The sequence below is a fragment of the Arachis stenosperma genome, chromosome 8 (assembly GCF_014773155.1).
Source record: "Arachis stenosperma cultivar V10309 chromosome 8, arast.V10309.gnm1.PFL2, whole genome shotgun sequence".
NCBI lineage: Eukaryota > Viridiplantae > Streptophyta > Magnoliopsida > Fabales > Fabaceae > Arachis > Arachis stenosperma.
The window spans coordinates 25,689,835-25,710,119 of NC_080384.1; the positions used below are offsets into that span (position 1 = coordinate 25,689,835).

The following is a 20,285-nucleotide window of genomic DNA, read 5'->3' on the forward strand; positions in this document are numbered from 1 at the left end:
CGTGCCAGTCAATTTGACCAATAGTTATTGGGCTTAAATTGGGCCGGCCCACTAAAGTTACCCCAAAAAAATGCTAAGACATAATAAAGGAAATAGCATTATAGGAGGATCCATACGTGAGTGTGAGATGGCGAGTACGTACGGTAACAACCACCGCCACCTGCTGCAGCTGGTGCTGTCGTGCCGGAACATCACGGCGCAGGTGAAAAACACCTCCACCTCTTCCATCATAGCCATGGCTTCTTCTTCCGAGCAGGAATTCGTGGCTCGTTACCGCGCGAACCTCAACCGCTACCCGAGATCGCATCGTTTCTGGGACGGCAAGGTGGCTTCCCGCGTTGGCGAGAAGCTAGGGCTCCGCCTCCGAGAAATCGGCGTGACTGGCGTCCAAATCGATCCCTGTGAGGAGTACTCACGCCCCGTCCATTATCGGATCATGGTTTCTCCCTTGTTCGATTCAATCAAACGCGCCGGCGTCGAGGTCTCCGGCGTTGACCAATTCAGCCAGGTGCCTCCTCCTCCTCCTCCTTCCTCCTGCTTGGACCGGTGAGTTTCAGTTTTCGAGCGTGATGATTGAGGAATTAATATTTTTTTTCTTGTTCCCCAATATTTCTTCGAATTGAATTAAAATCTGAGTCCAAGTTGTTGTTGTTGTTATTATCATTTCAAATTGATTCCGAAAACATGCCTTGTGTAGTGAGAATAAAAGTTGTGCCCGTTCAAGTGGCGATATTTTTTTGGGACTATTTGTTTATTATAGCTTCGTTGTAAAAGAGTTGATGAGTATTTAAACAGCATTGCATTTCAATTTTCAATGGTAACTTAATTTAAACAGTTCTCACAATTTTACCATGCAAGGGTGTTATTAATTACTAATTTGCAATGCTAATATGCCAAATTAGTTCGCTTACATGTATAGTCTCCCTGCCTAAATCATAGCAGTGGCGATGACAATTGGTTTGCTAGCCATGTTCTTATTAGCAGCACTGATCTTCTGTGTTATTCTGATGCATACAAGTATAATGCAATGCAATCATTAAAATGAGTAACATGCCAATATAGCCTCATAAAATGTTTGACAATCTAGCTAAAAGAAAGAAAAACAGTGTGAACAATCTTTGACAAAATGTTCCATAATCTAGCTAATAACTTTTTTTTTAGCATTTTATCAAATATTATTTATCTTTAAGGGATTTTAAACGCGGTTTTTTTTCAATAATTAAAATTTCAACTTCAAATCTTTCACAAGAGTATGTATATATACAGAATAATAGTAATCAGGCAGTAGAGGATAATACAGGTAAGTGTAGTACAGTTACATAGAGTTCAAGTCACACGCATTCTGTTTTTCTAATTCTGTTATTCTGTTATAACAGAATCAGTAGGCAGATTAGTTAGTTGCTTTCTTCTTCTTTATATAGCTAAATGTATACAATGAGCTTCACTGAATTAGTTCAATACACATACAAATTACAGTTACTATTCTTTATAATACAAACTCTATTAATAAAGGAGTTTATGCAATTTACCTCCATGTTCAGTGTATCATTGAGCATTCGGGCCTAATTTGCCAATAACTTAACTAATCTGTGATTCTGCACGTGGGAACCATAAGCACTGCCTCCGTTGTCGGTCGCCCAAACATGTTCTAATAAAATTATCAATCAATATCCACCTCCTAACTCCCCATCTAATTATATCTAAACAACTACCTAAGTGTTTTCATGATTGGTAATCACTCGTCCATTATCAATCACCCATCCATCTTATCATTATGGTATCACTTCGTCAACTCGTATTGATAAACCAAATCGCCATTATTATTTCTTAAAAAGGGTCACCACCTAATAATTGCCACGAATAATATTACATGACTAGTAAAATTTATTATTTTTTGTTAATATTTAGTCAATTCTCAATACTAAAAACTAAATTTTAATGGTATAAAAATAAGGTGTTAACTCAAAGTATTGATTAATATTAATAAAAAGTATTGGTCTATTAACATTTTTTACCACCAATTGAGTATTTATCATAGTACCATTGAAATATCAGATATCCAATAAAGTTTATTTTTAATTTTTGTAAATTATATTAAAAAATATTATTATTTATATTTTATACGAAGATAATAATTAAAAATTATTAAATCATTTGATATGTTTGATTAAATTACTTAACATAATACATATTTATATTTGTATCTTAATTATTAACTTCATATAAAATATTCGTCTTTATATGAGTGTGTTTATTGGAGGCGCAGTATCTCCTTTCAACTAGGTTTTTTTTCTATTACTATTATTATTTTAAATGGTTGGTGATTCAATTTTGTTGGCAATTAACAGGTAGGGTTACCAAGTAATATAACAATGTCTAGTTGTCTATTGACAATGGATCATGCACAAACCAGTCATGACCATGTACTATCATTGTTCTGAGGTGTTTACCTGAAACTGATAAGGCAAGAATGGGCCTAAATTTCACAATTCAAAGTGCTTCCACATCCTCACTTGGATGGTAGTGACGATGGTACCGGCAAGAAATTCCAATAGTTACGTTAGTAAGAGTTTTAGCGGTATAAGTTGGATGAAAAAAAATACCTAGAGTGTGAGTACATTAGAGCATAGGGTAGGACTTAGTCATCTTTTGGAAATAATTTTAGATGATAATAGAAGGTTATTATCCTCGCAATGCAAAAAGTTACTCCATCTTAAGTTGATTGGAGGAGCTTTTGACTTGCTTTTCAAGTAGGGCTAGTTACCAAGCTAAGGGATCCGAAATTAGGCGATTTGACAGGTTTAGACTCGGTCAAAGAGGGGCGAGGCATCTTATAATTAGACAAAATTATATAAAAAAAAAAAAAGCCAATCCACTCAAAAAGAATTTTGATCATCTAAAATGAGAAAGTTGGTATAGTAATAAAGTGAAGAGTTAATTACTATTATTTTATATGAAATATATGTCCCACTATCTTAATTTAAGAGTAATTAATTCTTCATTTTATCACCTTTTTACTTTAGAGAATCTTGATTCCTCAAAAAGTGCACGTTGGATGAGTTAGATTAGGCCTCATACGAATAATTTGATCTAATCACTCGTTATTTTGGAAGTCATAAATACAAATAAGTAGCAATAATATATGCATACAAAGCTTTAGGGGTAAACCCAATGAGTAAATCACATGTGAAGCTAATTCAAAAAGATAAAATTCTATTTTTGGTGAAAAGCATATTCAATTATATGGCGTGCAAATGTATAAAAGCAGGGAGTGGCGGGACATTTTCTTCCTTTGGGAATAATCAAAAGGCAACAGCAACACCAATACCAAACCATATCATAAATTTCGGGACCGTTTTGCAACCTTGCAGCTTTAATTTGTTCCTTAATCCTTACCAGTTATTACTTATTATCATCACTGTTACTGTTTTTCCAATTGTACTGGACCATCCTACATTCATTTTTAGTAAATTCACCGATAACAGTTTCACCAGTTATAAAAACTAAATCAGAAAGAAAGAAAAGAAAAACGAAAAAACGATCTGAAACTCACGTGGCTTTGACAGTTACTGCCACGACAGCCCAATTTCCCACGTGCGACATGGTCATCAGTCAACTACTCCCCCATAAGGCACAAACCTTCCACCCTCTGCATTTTATTTTTTATTTTATTTAATATACCAAATTCTCAATATTTATTTTTTGTCCTAATTAGCAAAATATTTTTGAAGTATTTTCCATTTAATTCAATATGATACAGATTTCTTCGCCGAATTTGCAATTTCCAATTCCGTCGTATTAACGTCAATAGGCGGGGGCGAGTTGCACCCTCTGACTCTGACCCCCCATTGCCATCTTTCTAAGGTTCCTTCCTTTATTTTCTTATTTTTATTTTTAATTAAATAATTTTACTATTTTGTTCTGTTTTTTTTTCATTCGCTGGATTTTTCTTTTTATGATTTGATTCCATCTGCAGTTAGTTATTAGCGTGGTTTTGTCATTGTTGTGCGTTTATTCTTCTTTCAGTTTTCTTTTCCGAGCGTAATTTCTATTTTTTCTTTTCGTTCGTGGAAATTTTGGTTTCAGTATATGGTTTGGATCGCGATCGGAGAAGGTTGATTTTGCAAAGGAGTTGGAATTGATAGGTTCCTATTTCTCACTTTGAAGAATGATGATAAGTTGATATAGTAGTTTAGTTTTGATTCTGAAAACTTGATCCTGCAACATTTTTGTTTTTTGGGTTTTGGAATTCGTTAAACTCTTTATGAGCTATACATTGAGCTGAATTTGGAACCTTTGATGAACACAATTATGCTGAATTGTGTGGAATTTTGACTTGTGAGTAGTGGAACATGACTGGTGGAGGCAAAGTTTGAGGCTTATTAGAATGTGTTTTGTTTTCAGAGGGGGTTTGTGAATTCCTAGGAAGATGGGGGTTATGTCCAGACGGGTTTTACCCGTCTGTGGTAACCTCTGTGTCTTTTGCCCTTCACTACGCCCAAGATCAAGACAACCGGTCAAGCGTTACAAGAAGTTGATTGCTGATATCTTCCCACGGAATCAGGTCAACATTTCAGCTTATGTTTCTATGTATATATTCTTATGTAGACACTATGCATGAGATGTTTTAGTTTCTGGGAGAATGGTGGTATGAATTGTTTAAAACATGCTTATCTAAGTATCAATTCTGGGTTGGTGTATTTATTTTCCATAACAGGTATACTTTTCACATAGTTTTCTTAGCAAACTCTTATTGGGGAATGTTATAAGTAATGAGATTTTTGGTTTTATGAAGAGAGGTAGTGCCTTTGGAGGGTGTTATATGATAAACTTACTAGAATAGTTGACAAAAGATTTAAAATGCTTTCAGACGCCCCTTTCACCTTTTCACCTCTCCCCTCCCCTGGCTGAACTTGAAGATAAGAAAGAATTATTCTCTCATGCACTCGGATTACTATATTTTGCAGGTTCCTGAACCGAATGATAGGAAAATTGGGAAGCTGTGTGATTATATTTCTAGGAACCCGTTGAGAATTCCCAAGGTATTAGTATTATTCTTCGAAGCCTTTCTTTTATTTTTTTAGTCCATTTGTTTCATGTAACCACTAAAATCATGACGTGGTTGAGGACATTGTGATCACCACTTTAAGTTGGAAATAGAAGATTAATATTTTGAATGAGAACACGGTAAAAGAAACATTTGTCGTTTAATATTTTAAACTCAGGAAAGAGTTGTTACTGATTGCATTTAGTGACCTTGCATAGCTGAAATATTCGTGCACAGTCTCACCTAATTTCAGTCTTGGCATATCTTATATATAAACAAATACTGATGAATCAATTTAGGTTCTGATTTTTTTTAGTTATTATTTTTAATATTGAATTGTCATTACTAATTTTTTGTTGTATTGTCCTTGGCAGATTACTGATAACTTGGAGCAAAGATTTTACAAGGATTTACGTAATGAAAACTTGGCTTCAGTGAACGTTGTCTTGTGTATATATAAGAAATTGTTATCATCGTGTAAGGAGCAGACGTAAGTTTTTTATGTAATTTTAATTCATACGTTCCGTCGATTAATTGGTATGAGGGGTTCTTTTTATTTAGTTAGTTTTTCTTTTTTTGGAAGAGAGAGAGAGAGAGAGAGAAAAGATTTTTTTTTTTTGGGGGGGGGGGGGGGGGGGGGGGGGTTACTCCTGGATGTAGAATATGATGATAATCCCTTATCTAAATTATGATTCCAAGAAGAGTTAAAGAACACTTTTTTTTTATGTTATTTTCTTTTCTATTAGGAAGTGGGTCGAGTAGTGTCGGTTTTGGTTCATTTAACTTTCTACTGTGCTACTTCATTTTATTAACTAATAATATTCAAACTATGGTTCTTAACATTGCAGGCCACTTTTTGCTAATAGTTTATTAGGGATCATTCGGACTCTTCTAGAGCAAACTCAGGCAGATGAACTGCGGATCTTAGGCTGCAATACTCTTGTTGGGTTTATAGATTGCCAGGTATTTGGCAACCTTTCTGACTTCTGAACATTGAATTCAGTAAGGTTATGATGCAAGAGTTGTGCTGCCACTTTAAGACATATTCACTGATTTCAACTTCTATTTCTATCTTTATCAGTCCAACTTTCTGAGTCTTGCTACTTGATGCTGTTGCCTTTGTAGAAAATGTAGAGTAATCTTATATTCATATTCTTTGAATGGCTTTAGTGTAGAGGTACTGACACTTCTGAGTTAAAAGTAGACAGATGGTAGATATATGTTCAACTTAGAAGGTTTTATCCCAAAACTATGTCAAATGGCTCAAGAAGTGGGAGATGATGATCGAGCTCTGCTTCTACGCTCTGCTGGATTGCAAGCTCTATCCTGCATGGTAATGCTTCTGGTCTGGTTCATTTGTTACCTCCTGCAGAATATGCTTATGCATTTCTGTGTTCATGTAAGAAAGGGTTTTACTTTACTTTATTGATGAATATACACAAGGATCTACGTGTCCTATTTTCTCTACAAAAAGGAGTGCCGTGGGTATACATAGACAATTGAAAACATGGTCATTAGAAGTTTCAATTTGTCTGCTTTATAGTTTTTAAATAGTGAAAAGGGTATGTGCTGGAGGAGATAGAGTACAACCTGGTAAAACCCAGTAATTAGAGCTGAAGAAGGCTAGAAGCTTTGTTCGCAAAAAGTTTTAAGAATAGTACTTTTAAATCATTTAAATGAGCTAGTGGCTTCCTTGTTCAGTTGTTCCTACCACACTATTCTTCTGTTAGTTTCCTTTAAAGGTCATTCTTTCCTTCTACTGATGCCTTTTGTTCTCACCCCTTTTTCTTTTCTTCACCAGGTGCAGTTCATGGGTGAGCACTCACATCTTTCCATGGATCTTGACAAAGTGAGTATTATTTTACACTATTTTTTCAATTATTGTTGATTCATGCAAGCAGTGACATATAGCTGGGTTGGATTATTTTAGTGTGTCTGGTTTTTTTTTATCCTCTAACTTTTGCACTGAAACTTGGGTGAATTTTGTGGTTAGTTTGCACTTGAACCAAAACTATTTTTTTGGTAATCTCATTGTTTTTCTTTTTTTATTTCTTGTTCATTATTTGGATTCTGAGATAGATTATATCAGTGGTTTTGGAGAATTACATGGATCTCCAATCTACGTCCAATGTTGCTGCCGTAGAGAAACTTGATTTACAATCTCAGAATCAGTTGGCTCAAGGATTTCCTAAAGAAGCAGATGGTGGACATTCTTTACCAGATATCTCTACAAAGAATTCTTCCTCGTTGACAAGAACTGAGATGGAGTCTAAGTTGTATGTCTTATTGTTATTTTTGTCCCCACTTTATTATGAAGCTGACACTGTTGACACCTGAGAGCCTCACCACTTTTACAGGGACACCACTAAGGATCCTACATATTGGTCAAAGCTTTGCTTATATAATATGGCCAAATTGGCAAAGGAAGCTACAACTGTGCGGCGTGTCCTTGAACCACTTTTTCATAATTTTGATATTGAAAATCACTGGTCTTCCCAAAAGGGTGTTGCATCTTCTGTTTTGACGTATTTACAAACCCTTCTAGCAGAATCAGGTAGCCTTGGAACATTCAGTGCTATATATTGTCTCGACTTACTTAACAAAGCCTTTTCCCACTAGATGGGGTTGGCTAGATGGATCCAAAGACGTCATTGCGTCGTGGTCATGCATAGGAATGTGGCAAAGTTTTACGCCGGCTGTTGCAAACCTAACACAACCCTTCTCATGAACCGGCTATGTAAACATAGGCCGAGTTATACATGATGTTCTCTGATTTTGATACTTTCTTTTTTCATGTAATTAATTATTGCATTTTGAATATCAGGCGATAACTCTCATCTTTTGTTGTCCATCTTGGTCAAGCACTTGGATCATAAGAATGTTGCCAAGCAACCTATCCTACAAATTGATATAATTAACACCACCACTCACCTCGCACAAAATGTGAAGCCGCAGTCCTCAGTTGCAATCATTGGTGCAATATCTGACCTCATTAAACATTTAAGGAAATGCCTGCAAAGTTCAGCTGAGTCTTCGAGCGTTGGGAGTGATGCATATAAGTTAAATATTGAACTTCAGTCTGCTATAGAAAGGTGTATATTACAACTTTCAAACAAGGTATGTATGAAATTTTGTTTTTCTTTTTATATTTGTTATATGACACCTGGCATTATTCTAGGGCTATGGTTTTATTGAGAGAAGTTCTTGGCTCCTCCTCTACTTGCATCTTATTATACCATTAAAATGGTCTTGGGGATTGTTAGAATTGAGTGTTGATATAATTATTAGATTATTGAAATTGACTTGTTGTAGCAGTCTTATCAGAATGCTTCTCTTTTTAACAGGTTGGGGATGTAGGACCCATTCTTGATTTGATGGCTGTGGTTTTAGAGAATATTTCTACTTCTACCCTCATAGCCAGAACAACAATCTCTGCTGTCTATCAAACCGCAAAATTAATCAGTTCTGTCCCTAATGTGTCATATCAGAAGAAGGCAAGCATTCCTACTTAGACTGGAAATAACATTTCTACCTATTCAGCTTTATTCATTTATCTAAAGATATAGGGTGTTTTCTGGACTTGTTCCAGGCTTTCCCTGATGCCTTGTTCCATCAATTGCTTGTGGCCATGGCTCATCCGGACCGTGAAACACAAATTGGAGCACATAGTGTCTTCTCTATGGTGCTTATGCCATCAATGGTTTCTCCTTGGTTGGACCAGAAAACAAAGATGGCTATGAAGGTACAGAGTAATAGCTTCCACATTCAGAATGATAGTTTCTCTGAAGCAGAACACTTAAATGGGAAACTGCTAGAAGGAAACACGGTTGCAGGAGTTACTGGGGATAAAAATGCTGTTCATCCATATCGTGGTTATAGCTTTACTCGTGCACTAACTGATGGAAAAGAGGTATGACATTTTCTACTTATCAGTATTAATTGTATTATCTTAATAGTGCCATAGTGGGAGCGCATGATATGATGGAGCTTGTGTCGATCATATTTAAATTTTAATGATTCTTCTTGGATTCAATTTTATTACATACATCTATCAGTTTGTTTGGTCATTTATTTTTTCTTGTCCAACAATGGAGACCCTTGGTTGTTCCTAACCATGGGTTATTCTTTTCAGGATTTAGGTTCTCTTAGATTGAGCAGTCACCAAGTGAGTCTGTTGCTTTCTTCCATCTGGGTTCAGGCAACCTCTGTAGAAAATGGCCCTGCAAATTTTGAGGCAATGGCACACACTTTTAGCATCTCTTTATTGTTTACTCGTTCTAAGGTGAGATTGATGTATATCAAGTGTCATGATTGGTTTTAAATATCTGTGATCTGTGAAAACAACAAAAAAATGACTTTGCCATTTTGTTCATCATTCATATATTGTCTAAATTTTGAATTATATGTTTTCTAGTAGCTGGGTTGCTTTTTTTTTTTAAATTTATTTTGCAGATACATTGGTTACCATAAAAGCCTCCAAGTTCCAATTTATTATGAAATGCAATTAGCTATTTCAGCAACTTAAAAAGAATATTTCAAGTTGGTGTCAAAATGGAGCCTGCATTTAGTGGCAGTGGCAATAATTTTGACAGCAAACTTTATCTTTACAGAAATGAAAAAAAAAAAAATGCTATTCATAGCCTTTTAACTAATCCCGTTAGCTTTAAAATCTATTTATCCAAATCTGTTTTCATATTTTAATTAATTTTTATAATTTAATGGTGATATGAATTGCTTTGTCAGGCATCCAATTACAGGGTTTTGGCTAGATGTTTCCAATTAGCATTCTCCCTTCGAAGCATCTCTTTGGACCAAGAAGGTAAGTTGGATGTACGGGTGATTTTCTTATCTATAGGAAGGAATGACATAAGAGTACTCCTGTCTCCATGGATTCAAGGCTGGGAACAGAGTCATCATTGAATGACTTATTTTTATACAAAAGAGATAAATGTTATTTCCTTTGGAACAGAGGCAATAATGGAATCACAATTTCAGTGTTTTCAAATGTTTACCTTTAGATGAATTGTCCTATTGAGGGTGAGTTTGGTATGAGAGTGAAAAAAGGAGGTAAAACTATAAGGATCAAATTTTCATGTAATTTAACCCATAAACCCCTGCATAAAATTTTATACTGTTTTTACTCTCATTCCTAACTGACCCTGAGAATAATAATTTCTCTGGTGAAAATTCTGATTCCTTCCTTGCATGTCTGTTAAAGGAGGCTTGCAACCAACTCGCAGGAGGTCCCTTTTTACCTTGGCTTCATACATGCTTATGTTCTCTGCCAGGGCAGGCAATTTCCCTGATTTAATTCCGAAAGTTAAATCATCCCTGACAGAGGCTACAGTAAATTTCTTCTCCGAATCTCTTGACTTATCCTCATTCTATGGCCTTGTTCTTCAGCTTCCTTTCAATATATGTATTTTTTTTTAAATAATGAGGTTAACAAGTTAAGTCATAAATCAACAGGTAGATCCTTTTCTCAAATTGGTTGATGATATCAGACTGCAAGCTGTTTGTATAGAATCAGAAAAGACCATTTATGGGTCACAAGAAGATGAAATTGCCGCTATAAACTCACTTTCAGCTGTAGAATCGGATGACGAGCAGTTGAAAGAGACTGTGATATCATACTTTACGATTAAATTCTCAAAATTGTCCAAGGTAATATGAGTAATATGCTTGGGCTGACATTATCTTAAAATTGATCAATTTCTTTTAGTTTTTACAAACACATTCGTAATAAGTGTTACTTAGGCCTAATTAACCCATTGGTATTATGCATTTATGCACATCTTATGCAAGGTATGTTCACAATATGTGTTGATAAGCTAAAGTTGCAGTCTAGTGGCTTGTTGAGGATGTTTTATAAGCACATTTGCTGAAATATGATTTTTATTTTTGTTTAACAGGATGAGTTGTCCAACATAAAGACACAAATTCTACAGGGATTTTCCGTTGATGAGGCATATCCTTCAGGACCTTCACTGTTTATGGAGACACCAGGGCAATTTTCTCCACGTGATCAGATTGAGTTCCCCGATTTTGACGAGGTAAATTTAATAATTTATCCAAAATTGCTTCTGTTTATTGGCTTTGAAAAGTTGTGTGCCTAATATTGTGGTGGGTCATTTTCCAGATAGAGACTTCAAAGTTTTCGATTGGTGAAGAGTCTGGGCCTGAACCAAGCGGAAGTCAGTCTGATCGCAGAACATCACTCTCAACCAATACTGCTGATGTTCTAAGTGTTAACCAACTATTAGAATCGGTAAACATTCACACTATAGTTGATTGGGGACTGTGTTTCTTCTTCTTCTCTCAAACACGTGGATTATTTTGCATGGACAGGTTACCGAAACCGCACGGCAAGTTGCCAGTTTTTCCATTTCCTCAAATCCTTTACCCTATGACCAAATGAAGGACCAGTGCGAAGCGCTTGTAAATGGGAAACAAGAGAAGATGTCTGTTCTTCAGAGTTTCAAGCATCGATCAGATGTCAAGGCCATAGTTCTTCCAAGTGAACGGGGAGTAGAAGTTCCCCCTCTACCAACTAAGGTTAGTGTGTTTACAAAAAGGAGTTGATTTTTCTGTAAACAAAAGTTATGGATGAATTTTTTTCTACAGTATCTAGGTTCTAGATAGGATTTAAACTAATGAAGTTAATTACTGAGAAATGATATGTTTGTACCGTGCAATTCTGCAGGTGCAGAATCTTTTACAAGATGATTTGAAGTTAGTGAGCCAGGAGCAATCTATTTCGCAGGATCAAGTTCTAGTGCAGCAAAATTCTCTGAGACTACCACCTTCAAGCCCTTATGATAAATTCCTGAGAGCTGCGGGATGCTAATGCAAACTATGTTGCAAAACATAGAAGCCATTTTTTCATTATTTGCATCGATGATAAACTAAATGCTGATTCTTGAGATGGTTTTTACCATTCTTGCCCAAAGTGTGGGAAATTTAAAAGATATACTGCCTTTTTTTTTATCTTTATGTTGAGATGGGTGGGGAGAGCGGGGAGGGGGGTGTTTCTTTCCAGCAAATGTATAATTATGTCGATAAATTTCATTATAATTGTCAATATTTAAAGAGATTTTTAGGAATAAAAATGGTTATGGTTATAGGTTGCCACTTTTATTACTGTTTAAGCTTTGTGTATTTCCCATTTATCTTTTACTATTATAAAGCCTTTGGTGGGTAAGAAAACTGAATTTTTAGTCAAACCGGAAGAATATCGTTTTCCTTCTCTTCTCTAGTGATTAGTGATCACTAAGTGATATATATTTAAGAGTTTTGAATTATTTAAAACAAGATTTGAATTTTCTATAAGTGAATTTAACATCAATTCAAATTTTCACATGTTTTTATTTTAGTTCTATAAGAGTAGAGTAAAAAATATACTTGATTTTTGCGAAATTAAAAAATACGATTTTGTTAGGTACACAATGATTTTTGTAAATAATATGAACAATAGATTCTAAAATTAATCCAATAAAATAAAAAAATATTCCATTTTAAATTATCTCTTAAACTTTAACATCATATCTAGTGAATTAAATATTCAACCAGTAAGTCAAATCAAAGAAATAATCATCTTATTTATACTTTTCCTAAAAAATAAAATCGAAAAGGTAAATATAATAAAGGGGACCCGTATTTCTGAATGTGATTTGGGTTTGGATTCTTCTGTATTCTGCTTGGCCTAGAAACAGAAACAGAGGTAACTCAATTCTCTCTCTCTCTCTCTCTCTCTCTCTATTCATGCAGCATCGATCAGGTTCCTTCCTTTTTTTTTCTTTTGATTCTGCGAGATGCTATACTTCGCTTGTTTTGCACTCATGCACTTCCTATCATTCTTTTTTTAAATAAAAAATTATATTTCGTTTATGATCCATGTGAATAGTACTCATGCAACCTCTTTTTGCTCTGTTCGTTTTTAATTTTTCCGGTTTTTTTTCTGTGCTCTTTGATTCCTCGCCTTCATTATAAGCATCAATAATGTGTTTTAATACATGCAAACGCTTTGTAATGTAAAATTAGAAAGAAAAACAAATTTCTTTCTACTTTTGGGTCGTAATTTGTTTTCATGCTGCATAGGTCTCTCTCTCGAGAATTTGTAAATCAGTTAGAGGAATGCGTCATGCTGAATAGGGATTTGCAGGTGCAGCTTACTGAGATAGATGTATTCTGATCACAGATATTTGTAACCACTGGAGTTAGTGTTCTTCTGATGTATCCAACACGATCGAGACAAGGGAATGACCCGAACAAGCGATAGGATCAAGTCAAGGACTAAACTTTGTGTACGACCAAGATTGGATTGCAGCTCAAATCTTATGGGCAACAAGAAAAGCAAGAACAGGAGAAGGACGACAGCTTTGCGAATTACCAAAATCTTGTGTCCTGGGAATCGGCACCTGCAAGATTTAGATTCTAACGTATGTATCCGCAATCTAAATAGGGTCGAGAATCATCGATGTTATTGGGAAGGCTTTACTGTCGTATAAGTTTCAAGGTTCTGTATCATAATCATTCTGATGAAAAGTGGGTGCCACATGAAATTTTTATTCTGTGTCAATTCTTGAATTATGTAAATTATATCATTGCAATGACTCATGGAAATCATTATTTGTTAAAACTTGGTTCTTGACTCCAAGTGAAGTTATGAAGTAAAAGATACCTGGCAGGTTAAGCCATTTATGATTAGAGTATAAATTAAGGTGTATTTATTGCTGATCTTTTCCTGTTTCTTTACTGTCTTTTTGTTTTGCAGTGACATTCAAAATCTGATTGTTATATTTTGTTAGGTCTGTGTATTGCTTACTACATTAGCTCTTTGGAACCCTAATGATAGAACTGCTGAAATCGCTTTATTATTTTGGACTGTTGGACTGAAAATTATTCTTCTTTTCCTGACACTGTATTTGATCCTTATGTCCATTTGGTTCTGATGTACATATATTTGTGAATCCTTCACCCAGGACCCAGCTCAACATTTGCAGCCCTCCGGTTGAACAAATTTTCTCTATCCTCTTGTTTTGGGAATTTGAAAGCTTCCCCACAACTCTATTGAGGGGTCTTTTGTTTGGAATGTGGTACTTAATAGAATTAACCAAAATAGTCTGCTAGATTTGTCAACTCACAAGTTTCTTATGATGTTTTGATACAAATAACATATTTTCTTTCATTTGTGAGTTGTGGCATTGCTAGGAAATGCTGCGCCGAAATAGTATCCTTCTTTATACCTCTTTCCTTTCTTGTACTTTTTTTAATAGGTCAAATTACATCTAAAGAGAAATATCTTTCCTTTTTAGGCTTCATTGTTTAATTTTACTCTTTTTAAAGGAAACCATGGCATTGAATAATATTATTTAGTTGTTGTATAGTATTGTTGTGTTAGGGTGAGTATCGGCGCAATCATAAATATTCTACATCGACTTGGAGACTCTTGGTTTAAAATTCTGGAAACGACCTCTCCGCGTGCAAGAGTAAGGCTGCGTATATCTGCTCTTTCCGAACACCAACACATGAAGCCATTGATTCTTGTGTATAAGAAGGCCTAAGTAGTCTGCTTGAAAGTATGGTTTGTATATAATAGTTATTTGTGTATATTGCACCTACTTTTATTGCTTTAGCTGTGAATGTTGTTTGATATATGCAGGACAATCATCAACATCTGATTCAGTGGATGTGCTTTTATGAAAACTTTTGTGTTCCCCTTTTGATTGAATCTTTGTCCTTGATTGACGTTTTCGCTGGAAGCAACTGATTGTCTTTGATGAATTGATGTAATAATTGAAAGGCAGCAGAGACCTAAATTAATATGTGCTTACACTGGAAAGAAGATATTATTTTGTAATCTTGTATACTTATTTCATTTAATCATTTATTATAACCTGCCATTTAATGTTGGTCGAATAATTGTATTCATTCCTCGATTATGAAACGAGATGTTTTAAATTCCGGCACTGTGCCATCTTTTCTTTATTCACAGTCTGGCTTTGCCAGTCTTCGATGTTCAACAAGGGAGAGAAGGACTGTGAATTGTGTAGATTACACTGATAGACTGATAGTTCTGAGGCCAAGGTCAAAGACAATAAGACATAGTGGTGAGGTTTTGTACTCTATCTAGTGTAAAATTCTGGGTGCTAAGCTGTGGTTCAATGTTATTGGAGCTGAAGATTTGTGGTTTTGTTTCAGAGACCTGCATATAAATCATAGAGAAACCAGATGAACAATAGTTTCGATCAGCACAAGATGATGTGTTATAAGCGCAAAAGAGCTCTGAAGACTACATCGACCCCTGGACGTGAAGGTCTAAGACCTAGCCATTTGACAAGGGCTACTGTAGGGCAACAATTGATTTCGGAATCAGATGATAAACAGGAACTTGCAGAAGAGAAGAAGGTTGGGAAAGATGAAACAGAATATGGAAATGTTGATGGTGAGAATGAGATTGATGAAGATGTTGAGGATGTAGGAAATGAAGATGGTGATGATGAAGGTGGCAAAGAAGAGCAGGTTGGGAGAAGACGTTACGATCTTCGGAATCGTCCAGATGTCCGCAGGTCCTCCATGGCAGAATGTAAGATCCAACCGAGATCTCCACAAAGAGTGCTACATCAAGGCATGGGCACTAAGGTTAAAAAGGGTGTAAAGAAGGGTGGATCACGAGTGCAGAAGCGTTGTTGGTTAAGGCCTGCATATTCTGATGATTCCCGTATTGTGGATGAGCTGAACCAATATCCTGCTATTCCATGGGGTCATGAGGACAGCAGACCTTGCCAACCATGGCTTTTTGGAGGATTAGACATGCATGGGATAACAACTTGGGGATTAAATGTTGCTGCCTCAGGTTGGGTTCATGAAGGAGATGCTTTTTCCACCTCGGTAACTGGGGTTCAAACTGCTGGACCAAGCTCTAAGGGTGGGGCAGATATCCAACCTTTGCAGGTCGTCGATAGTGCCAGTTTTGATGATATAGGGGGGCTCTCTGAGTACATTGATGCTTTGAAGGAAATGATTTTCTTTCCCTTGTTGTATCCCGAATTCTTTGCAAGTTATCATATCACACCACCTAGGGGGGTGTTGTTATGTGGCCCCCCTGGCACAGGCAAAACTTTGATTGCAAGAGCTCTGGCTTGTGCTGCTTCAAAAGCTGGCCAGAAGGTCAGCTTTTACATGCGCAAAGGAGCAGATGTGCTAAGCAAATGGGTTGGTGAGGCTGAAAGACAACTGAAACTACTTTTTGAAGAAGCTCAAAAGAACCAACCTTCTATCATATTCTTTGATGAAATAGATGGACTTGCACCTGTGAGGTCTAGCAAGCAAGAGCAGATTCATAATTCCATTGTTTCCACCTTGCTAGCTTTGATGGACGGTCTTGATTCTCGTGGACAAGTTGTTCTGATTGGAGCCACCAACAGGATTGATGCCGTTGATGGAGCCTTGCGGCGCCCTGGTAGATTTGATCGGGAATTTAAGTTTCCATTGCCTGGTTGTAAGGCACGTTCTGAAATATTAGACATCCACACACGCAAGTGGAAACATGCTCCTTCAGATGAACTGAGAATGGAACTTGCATCTAGTTGTGTAGGATATTGTGGTGCCGACCTAAAGACCCTCTGTACTGAAGCTGCTATTTGGGCATTTCGTGAAAAATATCCACAAGTCTATACTAGTGATGACCAATTTCTCATAGATGTTGATTCAGTCAAGGTTGAAAAGTATCACTTTACTGAAGCTATGTCAACAATTACTCCTGCTGCTCATAGGGGTGCAATTGTGCACTCTAGGCCATTGTCTCTAGTTGTTCGACCATGTCTTCGCAGGCATCTAGAGGCAGCCATGGGTATTGTATCTGATATTTTCCTTCCAGTTTCAGTTGCATCAGAATTTATTAAACAATCAACGCATTCCTTTGGGCGCACAATTCCACTTGTGTATCGACCTAGACTTCTACTTTGTGGAAGTGAAGGTACTGGGCTGGTAATTATCCTGTAACCTTTTAATGTTAATTAAAAGTTTGTTGTTGCAGTAGTCAAAGACTGAATATACGTACTATTTACTATAACAGGATCATCTTGGGCCTGCAGTTTTACATGAACTGGAAAAGTTTCCTGTTTTTTCATTAGGTATTTCAGTTCTTGTATCAGATTCAAGTGCAATAACACCAGAGGAGGCATTGATTCATATATTTAATGAAGCTAGACGAACAATACCGTCAATTCTCTATTTACCACAGTTTGATGTGTGGTGGGAAACTGTGAGTATATATATCCTAGTTCTGTAATTATGTATGCTTAAGGAACAGAATCTGCATTTCCCAATTTAATCTCATTTGGACAGGTTTTCTAATTGTATAGCTGCTTTAGTGCTGCCTTAATTGACTGATTCAATAATCTTTCAGGCACATGAACAGCTCCGGGCTGTTCTCCGAACCTTACTAGAAGAATTGCCATCTGACTTGCCTATATTACTGTTTGGAACATCATCAGTCCAGCTTGCTGAAGTTAAAGAAGTGCCTATTTCAGTTTTCCCTCATGATTCAGTGTATGTTAAAAGTGAATTCTATTTTACAGCCAACATCAATTTGAGTTCTGAAGTGGGTGTGTTTTTCTTTTGATCAACACATTGGCTGTTTTAGTAATATTCCTCCTCCCTGGAATTTTATTTCTGGTATACTTATGGTATTTTACCCTTGTGAACAGTTATCAAGTGAACATACCATCAGCCGAAGATAGGATGCTGTTTTTTAATGATTTAGTGGAAGCTGTTTTGTCGGTCTTTTCTGGGATAATGAACAAGAAACCCCTGGACACAGGATGCTTTTCTGAACTTCCCAAGGCACCTAAACTAGCAAGTGGTCCAAAGGCATCCGAACTTAAAGCAAAGGTGGAAGCTGAGCAACATGCACTCCGCAGATTGCGAATGTGCCTTAGAGATGTTTGTAACAAGTATGTCAACAGCTTGGGAGATCTATTTAGTGTGATTTCTGCCGTTTGAAATGATGGTTGCATAATATGTTATTGCCAAACATTTATCCGGATGGATATGTAGAGCTTGTGTGATTCCTTGGCTAAACAAATTACATGACTCCTAAACGATTCTTAGGTTAACATACTTGTGGATGCTTCAGTATGCCAGATTTGTTACTAGGTCTATGCAATTCTCAAAACATTTTTTTCTTAACCTTTTGGCCTATTCTTGGTCTGATTGATGTCTGAAACTTCTAAGGACATTGTTGCAGAATAATCCTAAAGTCCTTAATGGGTTTTGTTTTATTAACCAAGCTCTGAATGCTATCTAAAATACACCAACCAAAATATCTATAAATTGTTTTAAATTGATATAACTGATGTGAGTATGTGACGAATAAGCATTGCAAGTAAGACAAGTGCAACTAATATGTTCTAAATTCATGATTTCTTGGCTTCACTTGGGACATTGTCATCTTTAATTGAACACATAAAGCTTCTCTCTCTGGCTCTCTGATTTTGTCACTTCTGTTCCTGTGGCAGGATATTATATGACAAGCGATATAATCTCTTCCATTATCCAGTCTCAGACGAAGATGCTCCTAACTATCACTCAATTATCCAGAACCCGATGGACATGGTAACCATGTTACAGCGTGTTGATAATGGCTGGTATATTACACGTTCTGCATTCCTGCAGGACATCGATCTTATTGTTTCCAATGCAAAGGTATGCATCCTGTGGCCTTTAACTTGGCTGGGTCCTATCCAGTGTCCATTCTTGTGATGTGACATAGTTGAAAATGATTGAGAGTGCTTTATTATCTGAATTTGATCCTTTTTATTTTTCCCACAGGTTTACAATGGAGAGGATTACAACGGTGCTCGGATTGTGAGTAGAGCTTGTCAGCTCCGTGATGTGGTATAAATGAACTTCCTTTTATGATTAGTTTTGATCTGGAGCTTTTGTGCTGACGACTAGTGTCTATAATTGTTCAGTTGTGCACTCACCTTGCTTCTTTTTTTCTCCTCTTTACATTTATCAGGTGCATGGGATGATCTCACAGATGGATCCAGCATTAGTTGCATACTGTGACAAGATTGCTGCCCAAGGTGGCCCGGTTCATTTGTCTAATGAATTAAGGGGGTCTACATTCCCTGCTACTCCCGTTGTACAACTGGGAACTGCCACTAGATTGAGTGCTCGACTTCGTAATGTCGAACCAGAGGTTAGTGTGGATCACAGCTATGAAGCATTGAAGCACACTAAGAAGAGTTCTGATGTTGCACGTGGAGGTATGGATAGATTCATTTACAGTATGCTTGTTATTTATGTTCCAATGTAAAATTAATAAATTATAATATCTGGAACTCATTCGAATTGTACCTAATATTAATGGTGTTTTAGCTATCATGAGTGGACTTGAGGCATGATAATCATGAATGTTACATCAGTGACGAATCTGTAGAACTTCTGGATTCCATTTACTCCCTTTTAGTATTTGGTTACCACTTCTGTATGCATGCGCATAAATAAGCTGGGTTCCGTGTTGCTTGGTTGCAAATTATCAATTGATTGTTCACTGTTTTCCTTTAATCAAATACTGATTATATGAAGTTTTCAAAATTGGGTTTAAATAGCAAAAGATAAGTCAGGACAAGAGCCTTTACCATCCAAGAGTCAAACCCAATCAACTGATGGGAATTTGCATGGAACGGGTACAGATGAAAGTGTTCATGGTAGCAGTCTTGAAGACGCCACGATATCAGATACTGAACTTTCAACAAGATTGCAGTCTATTAAGCAGCTTTTTGTTGAGCGCAGCGACGGTTACAGCATTCCACAGCTCGAAAAGCTCTACTCAAGAATCATGAAGAGGGTTTCCCAAACCAAACTTGATTGTAAGACCTCAGCTTTGAGTTTTTTATTAAACTTTGTTGAGGATGATGCAAATTTTTAAATTACTGTGAAGAAGGGAAAGGTTCTAAGTTGAAGGTCGTAATACACAAATCAAACTAAATAGATTTATTTACAGGCATTCTTTTCCTCAAATCCAGAGTAGCATAGCTATAGGAAACCACAAGATGTAGCTATAGGATGCTAGGATTAAATGTCTATGGTAATTACATGCCAAACTCTGCTGGCATGGATAAATTTTACAAGTTGGCATTTTTTAAGATATTTTTGTTGTTTAGATATTGAAATTGATGTTTAGATATTTTTTGTTGAAAAGTAGTTTTAAGATAATTCTTTATTTGGA

The 20,285-nt window shown here is 36.3% G+C and overlaps 3 protein-coding genes across 13 annotated transcripts; all 3 read left to right on the top strand.

Moving 5' to 3' along the window:
- The first annotated feature begins 95 nt into the window (after positions 1 to 95).
- Positions 96 to 746, top strand: LOC130945137 (uncharacterized). Its single transcript, XM_057873832.1, has one exon. It carries the CDS (start codon positions 128 to 130, stop codon positions 548 to 550), a length of 423 nt encoding a protein of 140 aa, XP_057729815.1. The 5' UTR covers positions 96 to 127; the 3' UTR covers positions 551 to 746.
- A 2,946-nt stretch (positions 747 to 3,692) lies between these two features.
- Positions 3,693 to 12,139, top strand: LOC130944564 (protein SEMI-ROLLED LEAF 2-like). 3 transcript variants are annotated; one of them, XM_057872929.1, is made up of 21 exons: positions 3,693 to 3,864; positions 4,087 to 4,145; positions 4,405 to 4,564; positions 4,968 to 5,042; positions 5,422 to 5,537; positions 5,896 to 6,010; positions 6,252 to 6,380; positions 6,849 to 6,896; positions 7,127 to 7,323; positions 7,405 to 7,601; positions 7,872 to 8,164; positions 8,392 to 8,541; positions 8,637 to 8,957; positions 9,180 to 9,329; positions 9,791 to 9,866; positions 10,266 to 10,393; positions 10,517 to 10,711; positions 10,960 to 11,100; positions 11,187 to 11,315; positions 11,396 to 11,602; positions 11,751 to 12,139. In XM_057872929.1, exons 3-21 carry the CDS (start codon positions 4,430 to 4,432, stop codon positions 11,892 to 11,894), a joined length of 2,946 nt encoding a protein of 981 aa, XP_057728912.1. In that variant the 5' UTR covers positions 3,693 to 3,864; positions 4,087 to 4,145; positions 4,405 to 4,429; the 3' UTR covers positions 11,895 to 12,139. The 3 variants fall into 3 exon arrangements, with proteins under 3 accessions (XP_057728912.1, XP_057728913.1, XP_057728914.1); XM_057872930.1 differs by lacking the exon at positions 4,087 to 4,145 and having other exon boundaries at positions 3,714 to 3,864; XM_057872931.1 differs by lacking the exons at positions 3,693 to 3,864; positions 4,087 to 4,145; positions 4,405 to 4,564; positions 4,968 to 5,042 and having other exon boundaries at positions 5,420 to 5,537; positions 6,249 to 6,380; positions 11,751 to 12,138.
- A 582-nt stretch (positions 12,140 to 12,721) lies between these two features.
- On the top strand, positions 12,722 to 20,260 carry LOC130943300 (ATPase family AAA domain-containing protein At1g05910-like). 9 transcript variants are annotated; one of them, XM_057871119.1, is made up of 11 exons: positions 12,771 to 12,824; positions 13,209 to 14,625; positions 15,042 to 15,156; positions 15,248 to 17,035; positions 17,124 to 17,312; positions 17,457 to 17,599; positions 17,758 to 18,003; positions 18,568 to 18,754; positions 18,881 to 18,946; positions 19,071 to 19,320; positions 19,666 to 20,260. In XM_057871119.1, the coding sequence occupies exons 4-11, from the start codon at positions 15,278 to 15,280 to the stop codon at positions 19,983 to 19,985; spliced, it is 3,159 nt and encodes a 1,052-aa protein (XP_057727102.1). In that variant the 5' UTR covers positions 12,771 to 12,824; positions 13,209 to 14,625; positions 15,042 to 15,156; positions 15,248 to 15,277; the 3' UTR covers positions 19,986 to 20,260. The 9 variants fall into 9 exon arrangements, with proteins under 9 accessions (XP_057727094.1, XP_057727099.1, XP_057727096.1 ...); XM_057871114.1 differs by having other exon boundaries at positions 13,209 to 15,156; XM_057871117.1 differs by having other exon boundaries at positions 14,709 to 17,035.
- Positions 20,261 to 20,285: the final 25 nt, after the last annotated feature.

Excerpts from the sequence above, each read along its gene's own strand:
- LOC130945137 (XM_057873832.1), top strand. The coding sequence starts at position 128 with ATGGCGAGTACGTACGGTAACAACCACCGCCACCTGCTGCAGCTGGTG.
- LOC130944564 (XM_057872929.1), top strand. The coding sequence starts at position 4,430 with ATGGGGGTTATGTCCAGACGGGTTTTACCCGTCTGTGGTAACCTCTGT. Across the intron at positions 6,897-7,126 it reads TTTCCATGGATCTTGACAAA|ATTATATCAGTGGTTTTGGA; the intron begins GTGAGTATTATT and ends ATTCTGAGATAG. Across the intron at positions 7,324-7,404 it reads ACTGAGATGGAGTCTAAGTT|GGACACCACTAAGGATCCTA; the intron begins GTATGTCTTATT and ends CCACTTTTACAG.
- LOC130943300 (XM_057871111.1), top strand. The coding sequence starts at position 15,278 with ATGAACAATAGTTTCGATCAGCACAAGATGATGTGTTATAAGCGCAAA. Across the intron at positions 17,313-17,456 it reads TTGATGTGTGGTGGGAAACT|GCACATGAACAGCTCCGGGC; the intron begins GTGAGTATATAT and ends ATAATCTTTCAG. Across the intron at positions 17,600-17,757 it reads GTTTTCCCTCATGATTCAGT|TTATCAAGTGAACATACCAT; the intron begins GTATGTTAAAAG and ends CCTTGTGAACAG.